Source organism: Condylura cristata, unplaced genomic scaffold, assembly GCF_000260355.1.
Source record: "Condylura cristata isolate star-nosed mole 26May11 unplaced genomic scaffold, ConCri1.0 scaffold00011, whole genome shotgun sequence".
Classification (NCBI taxonomy): domain Eukaryota; kingdom Metazoa; phylum Chordata; class Mammalia; order Eulipotyphla; family Talpidae; genus Condylura; species Condylura cristata.
This window is the reverse complement of record NW_004567112.1, coordinates 22794598-22801485: the sequence shown is the minus strand read 5'-3', so window position 1 is coordinate 22801485 and position 6888 is coordinate 22794598. Positions and strand designations below refer to the sequence as shown.

At 51.3% G+C, this 6888-nt stretch overlaps 1 protein-coding gene across 2 annotated transcripts; it reads left to right on the top strand.

Annotated features, from left to right (window-relative positions):
• Positions 1-2188: 2188 nt before the first annotated feature.
• On the top strand, positions 2189-6288 carry LOC101632035 (cytochrome P450 26A1). Of its 2 annotated transcripts, none has more exons than XM_004680622.1 (7): positions 2189-2565; positions 2999-3223; positions 3467-3757; positions 3845-4003; positions 4536-4670; positions 5209-5361; positions 5631-6288. In XM_004680622.1, the coding sequence occupies exons 2-7, from the start codon at positions 3017-3019 to the stop codon at positions 5970-5972; spliced, it is 1287 nt and encodes a 428-aa protein (XP_004680679.1). In that variant the 5' UTR covers positions 2189-2565; positions 2999-3016; the 3' UTR covers positions 5973-6288. The 2 variants fall into 2 exon arrangements, with proteins under 2 accessions (XP_004680679.1, XP_004680678.1); XM_004680621.2 differs by lacking the exon at positions 2189-2565 and adding an exon at positions 2627-2854 and having other exon boundaries at positions 5631-6163.
• The last annotated feature ends 600 nt before the right edge of the window (positions 6289-6888 follow it).

Sequence of the window (6888 nt, the reverse complement as noted above, 5' to 3'; positions counted from 1 at the left end):
GCCTAGGGGTTAAGCCCACAGAGACTTCCTTGACTTGGGAGAGTTTTCTTAAGCAGAGGTAAGAGCAGGTTTGAAAGCTTGAGATGGGAAGGTGTGCTCAAGAGTTGGGGAGCTGAAGATGGGGGGAAGTGTCCTTTAGCTCACCTAACTCCCCTCTACCTCTGGGTTCTCACCCCCCTGCCCCTGCAAAGAAACAACTCCCCAACCCCATCTGTTAGGAACAGGGAAGCTGTTGTGTAAATAAATATCTTGGAAACATTTTGTTTTCCAGTGAACCAACCCTCCTCCCAGCCCACCACCATCCAAAAAAACTTGGCAAAGCTTCTAGATTAAAGTCCTTATTAGGTCGATAATTTATTGATCCAGTCCCCCCTTAAAGATGTCCCTTGGCCATCTGCACTCTCCCATTCAATCCTTTTCTGCCAGAGGCCCCCCCCTCCAGACGCCCCCACGGGTCTGGATGGGTAGATAGATTAGAGCATTCCCCCCCACCCCTCCCGGGGCAATTTCCACCGCTCAGAGCCCGTTCATCTTGTGACCCGGCGGGCGCTGAACTTGGCGAGGTGGCCCTGCAGGGTTCACTCGGATGTCACGGTCCGGCCTGCAGGGGTCACAGGCGGGTCAGCCGGAGGACTGGGAATGGGCCCCAGGTCACGCCCCCATCGCTAGCTTTGCTTTCCCGCTGAAGGCACCGTTCTGAAAGAGGCGGGCCCAGGATTTCTGAGAATTACCTTTAGCGAGTCTTGGTCCTGGATCCTGGAGGTGCCAGATGTTGGCATCAACTTTAGTTTAAGTCGCCGAATAGTTAGAAGAAACGACGGTAAGAGAGATCCTTCTGTAGAGCCTCTGAAACGCCGAGCAGAGTTATGGGAAATACCAAGACTCCGAAATATACCCAGTGGCCATTGGGCTGGAAGCGTTGCGGGACTGTGCTGTTCCCGACCAGCCCGCTGACGTTTTCCGATCTCGCCTGGGCTGGGGACTATTGTGACCACCGAGCAGCCAAGTATGTGACAGCTCCCCGAAATCAAAGAGTTTTCGAACTCCAAGAAACATTTCAGCGTAAAAGGCGCGGTCCTTTGAGAGACGGTGTCCAGTTTTCAACAAAATTACATCATTCTGTTTCGTTTTCAGCGCTCCCAGCTCATTCAGCGCTCAAACTGCGGGAGCGGGTGGCCCCGGCTGAAAGCGGTGTGACTCGGCCGGGTGGGTACCTAGTAGTGCACGTGCGCTTCCTGAGCCCCAGGCATTGGCTGCTGTAACAGCTGGGGGAGAAAAGGGAGTTATTGGGAGGCCAGAACCCTCCCCCCACCCCCCTTGACGGTAAGGATTTCAACACTTCCATCAGCGGACTAAGGCTGGGACGGACTAAGGCTGGGACGGAGCACCCCTCCCGCCTGGGTGGTTTTACTCTGGGTGGGAACTGGGAGAGTGGAGGAGGCCGCCAGTGTTCCGCGCCCAGGTCCGGGGGTAAAGCAGTCTATGTGCCGGGGGCTGTACTAGCAAGCAGAGGCCCCTTTTCCAAACTTAAAAGCAGCCGAGGTATAGATGGTCGGTGGTGATCGCCTCCCAACTGAGGCGGAAGAAACAGACATTAGAATGTGTGGACACTTCCCCACGGTCATGAAAGCAGAGATGAAATCGGTTCCGAAACCAGACTCTGGGGTTTTCTTTCCTTTATCTCTTCATCCTGCCAGTCTAGGGCCCTCTTCTCCACTGCCTAGTAGAGCTGCAAGCCCCAGGGCCCTGAGAATCTGCGTAGAGGCCGGGTCCTAGCTGCTGCTTGGTGAGCTGTGGATGAATTGTCCCGGAGGTCCCTACTGGGGCGCCAGAGTTGGGCTCTGATTTGTGCAGGGTTGCGCCAAAAACAAACAAACAAACAACAACAACAAAAAACCTCTCAGTGTTCTGAGGGACCGGAAGACTCTTGTACACTTGATCAGGACCCCTCAAGCCTTCTCGGAGTGCTGGCCTCCCAGAGGGGGGTGGAGAATGGGCTCAACTATCAGCGGGTCCAGTCTCACTCCCGCAGCACTGTCTTGGACCCTGGCTCCTCTGTGGGATCCTAGGAAGAGCAGGGTGCCCTGCGTTTTCGCTCTGGTTTCTGAACTTCAGTTTTCCCACCCGTGGGACGTGGAGCTGGACTTGTGCCGTAATGCAGTTGATTTGATTCCCCTGCAGGTGGGAGGGAACCTGTGAAGGAAAGCCTGTGAAGGCAGCCCTGGGCTGGGACTCCTGTCGGACCCAGCGAGAGGGATTCCAAGGAGACCGCCAGGAAGCCCGCGGCTTGTAGTTTCCGCTCTCTGGAGTCCGCGTCTCCGCAGCCGCGGTCTGGGAGCTCCGCACGTCTTAAAGGGGGTGAAGGGGAGTTGGGGGGGAGTGGAGACAGGCTGCTCCTAATGCCGCACCTCAGGAGGCGCGCTAGGAGGGAAACCGTCACCGCCGCCTCTGCCTCCGCGCTTAACAAACGGTTAAAGATTTTGGGCAGTGCCTCGCTGGGGGAGGAGCCAGGGGCCCAATCCGCAATTAAAGATGAACTTTGGGTGAACTAATTGTCTGACCAAGGTAATGTGGGCAGCAACCTGGGCCGCCTATAAAGCGGGCGCGCGGCAGGGTTCGGAGGGCTGGAGACGGCAGCAGGTGGCGCGGGAGGCTGTGGCGCACGATGGGGCTCCCGGCGCTGCTGGCTAGTGCGCTCTGCACCTTCGTGCTACCGCTGCTGCTCTTCCTGGCCGCGATTAAGCTGTGGGACCTTTACTGCGTTAGCAGCCGCGACCGCAGCTGTGCCCTCCCTTTGCCCCCCGGAACTATGGGATTCCCCTTCTTTGGAGAAACATTGCAGATGGTGTTACAGGTAAGGAAGCTTGGGGCAGAACAGACTCCGCACCAACTTCCATTGGGGTGGGCGCCCTGGGGCGGGAGGTGACACAGGCTGGGATCAGACTGTGGCGCGGCGCTCCTCGGCGCCTCCTCACAGCCCGCTTCTCTTCTCTGGCAGCGAAGGAAATTCCTGCAGATGAAGCGCAGGAAATACGGCTTCATCTACAAGACGCATCTGTTCGGGCGGCCCACAGTGCGGGTGATGGGTGCAGACAACGTGCGACGCATCTTGCTTGGGGAGCACCGGCTGGTGTCGGTCCACTGGCCCGCGTCGGTGCGCACCATTCTGGGCTCTGGCTGCCTTTCCAGCCTACACGACTCCTCGCACAAGCAGCGCAAGAAGGTGAGGGTGGGGGTGGCTGCTCCAATGCGGGATAGGGGACCTTTTGCTGGAGCTGTTTAGGTAGATTGATGGTGCGCGAGCGCTGGCATTAGGCATTAACTAGGATTCTCTTACGCCCAGTTTAGTTTTCTCAGCCGAGAAGTGCCTAGCGTCGGGCGGGCTTGGGGATGTGAGGAAGGCGACCCTAGAATGTGAGAGGGGCGGGAGGGGCCCGGTTTTAACACTCTCCCTCCTGGGGCTCAGGTGATTATGCGGGCCTTCAGCCGCGAGGCGCTCCAGTGCTATGTGCCGGTGATCGCGGAGGAAGTGGGCAATTGCTTGGAACAGTGGCTGAGCTGCGGCGAGCGCGGCCTCCTGGTCTACCCCCAGGTGAAGCGCCTCATGTTCCGCATCGCCATGCGCATCCTACTGGGCTGTGAGCCCGGGTTGGCAAGCGGCGGGGATGCAGAGCAGCAGCTGGTGGAGGCCTTCGAAGAAATGATCCGCAATCTCTTCTCGTTGCCCATCGACGTGCCTTTCAGCGGGCTGTACAGGGTAAGGGCTGCATGCAAGGTGCGGAGCTAGGGGTGGTAGGCTGAGGTGCCGGGCATCTGTTCATTGTCTTGTGCTCTGGGCGCTCAGGGTATGAAGGCGCGGAACCTCATCCACGCTCGCATCGAGGAGAACATTCGCGCTAAGATTTGCGGGCTGCGGACGGCGGAGGAGGGCGGGGGCTGCAAAGATGTGCTTCAACTGCTGATCGAGCATTCCTGGGAGAGAGGAGAGAGGCTGGACATGCAGGTGAGTGGCAGTTACGGGAAAGGCAATGAGGAGTGGGTCCCCTGATTTTCCAAGAGCGGTTCCTGGGGCCCTCCAAAGAGTCGGCCCGTGACCCAGCATGCCAGAGCGGACAGTCAGTGAGTTGATCCCAGGGAGGGAGGATTGGAAGGCTGAGACATCAGGTGCAGAAAGGGGAGACACCGGGTCTGGAGAGCCGCGGAAGAGGCTGCAACGGAACAAAGGGCATCCTCTAGCCCTTCCAGATTTTGAAGGGAAAGCTGCAATTTGCGAAATGCAAATAATGTTGGGAGACTTTAATGCAAGTATGGCTTTTAATTTAGGAGTCCCCAGTAAAGAGGGATGTTACGGGCTTTCTTACTCTAGGTAAACTAAAAGGACTTTGCATCTTATTTGAATATGTTGCTTTCCTTGACTTTCTGTGAGCAAGTTTTTGGCCCTTCTCTTCCTTCCAGAACCCTCAGTTGGTTCTGAGCAATCACTCTGTAAAATTGCACGTAGACTTGTAAAGACGTTGGTCTTCTTCCATTTTTAGGCACTAAAACAAACTTCAACTGAACTCCTCTTTGGAGGACATGATACTACAGCCAGTGCAGCCACATCTCTGATCACTTACCTGGGTCTCTACCCACATGTTCTCCAGAAAGTTCGGGAAGAGCTGAAGAGTAAGGTGAGGGCTCCCATTAACTGAGGATATTCAGCTGTTCTCCAGCCAACTTCCCAATTAGGTGTGATGCTCACTCTTAGGTATTTTGCAAGTGCAGGGTCAAGGGGTGGGAGGCCAGTGAATTAAAAGAATTAGCTTTTTGAATAGAAAGGAGGTTTATCTTGAACTATGGATTTGACCTTGTTTGCCTGGTCCTTCTCCACTGTTTGCAGAATCTTGGAGATTTTAAGATAGATTTCACTTTTTTGGACTTGTGTGTTCAGGGGCATGATGGGAGGGATTCCTAGGCATTGGAGGTGGTAATGGGGGGAAGCTTGGTGGTCCTCACTAGTAAGCAGCATTCTCTTGGAATTGTAAATCATGGATTTGGGCCAAAGGGTGAAGGCAAATGGTCACTCATTGCTCACTCTTTTCCTCTTCATGCTTTCCCATCACAGGGCTCTTGAGGGTTAGCTGCCACTTAAATCCTGTTTACTTCTGCTGGGTTGATTTTTATTGGAGCACAAAATAACTGTTCACCTCTGTATGACTGTTTTGATAGGGTTTACTTTGCAAGAGCAATCAAGACAACAAGTTGGACATGGAAATTTTGGAACAACTCAAATATATTGGATGTGTTATTAAAGAGACCCTTCGACTGAACCCCCCAATTCCAGGGGGCTTTCGCGTTGCTCTTAAGACTTTTGAATTAAATGTAAGTTAGAAGTTCTCTCCACCATCCTGTTCTCTTATGATTTTAAATCTTCCCTGTGCATTACCTTAAATTTCTTAAGCTTTTGATAATATTATCCCGACCCAGATGGACATAAGAAATCTGAATGTCTTTATCTTATTCTTTCTATGCCCCCCTCACACCCCACTTTTCTTTTAACTCATAACTCCTCCAATGACATCAGTTATAGCTTTGTTGTTGAAAGTTAAATTCCAGTTTGTCAGCCCATAGAACTTCATAATCTTTTGCAGGGATACCAGATTCCCAAGGGCTGGAATGTTATCTACAGTATCTGTGATACTCATGAGGTGGCGGATATCTTCACCAACAAAGAGGAATTTAATCCTGACCGATTTATGCTGCCTCATCCAGAGGATGCATCTAGATTCAGCTTCATCCCATTTGGAGGAGGCCTTAGGAGCTGTGTAGGGAAAGAGTTTGCAAAAATTCTTCTCAAAATATTTACAGTGGAGCTGGCCAGGCATTGTGACTGGAGACTTCTAAATGGACCCCCTACCATGAAGACCAGTCCCACTGTGTGCCCTGTGGATGATCTCCCCGCAAGGTTCACCCGCTTCCAGGGGGAAATCTGATGGGCTGCTATGTCTAGACTTCGGACTCATTTGAAGTGTACCTGGGAGTTTCCCCATAGTGTTGTGTTGATTTTATTATATTTAATTTCTAAATGTATATTATAATATTTATGTGACTCTACTACAATACCACAATCTTTAAATATTGAAATAATGAATTTGTATAGCTCCCAAATAAAGTAACATTTGAAAGGTGCTTGTTTTGCATTTAAGATTCCTATGGGGAACTAACCAGTTCAATATTTACAATTAGTATATCGAATCATATTTAACCAGTTTCTAAACAACTACATGCATGACTTGATCATCTGTGCATATATATGTCATATGTCCCAAACTATCTATCTGTTCCTATTGTCATTTTGATTCCCTGTTCCCCCCCACAAAGTTTTTTAGATTTTTTTTTGCCTTCCTTTAGGAAAGAATGACTTTGAAAAGTTAACCATTTTCAAGAACAATATCAGTCTCATCTACACCTTTCGTCATGTTATGTTTCATCAACATAAGAATCCCTGTTTTCTCATAGTTCCAAAACAGTTCTGCAATTAAGGTTTTAGGTTTGACACAGCCAGTCACTCTGATTATGGACAATTATTGACTAAAATGAGATCAGAAATCATTGGCATGTTTCCTTTACTCAGAAGTTGCCTATGAAAAAGGTATTTTGAAAGGCCAGCCTCTGATTTAGATAAGCAAGTCCAGGTTTTTTGTATTGAAAATAAGGCAGAAGGAGTAGATTTAGCAAACTGACAAGATAAAGTTTTTATCTATGCCAGGCAAAAGGGTGTGAGCCTGACATGACTGATAAAATGGCCCAGTCCTGACCCTGTGAACCTTGGCTAACCCCGGGAAAACACAGTTTTGTCACATATCTGACCCTGGCACAGCCATGTTCTGAACTGAAGGCCAGACTCCA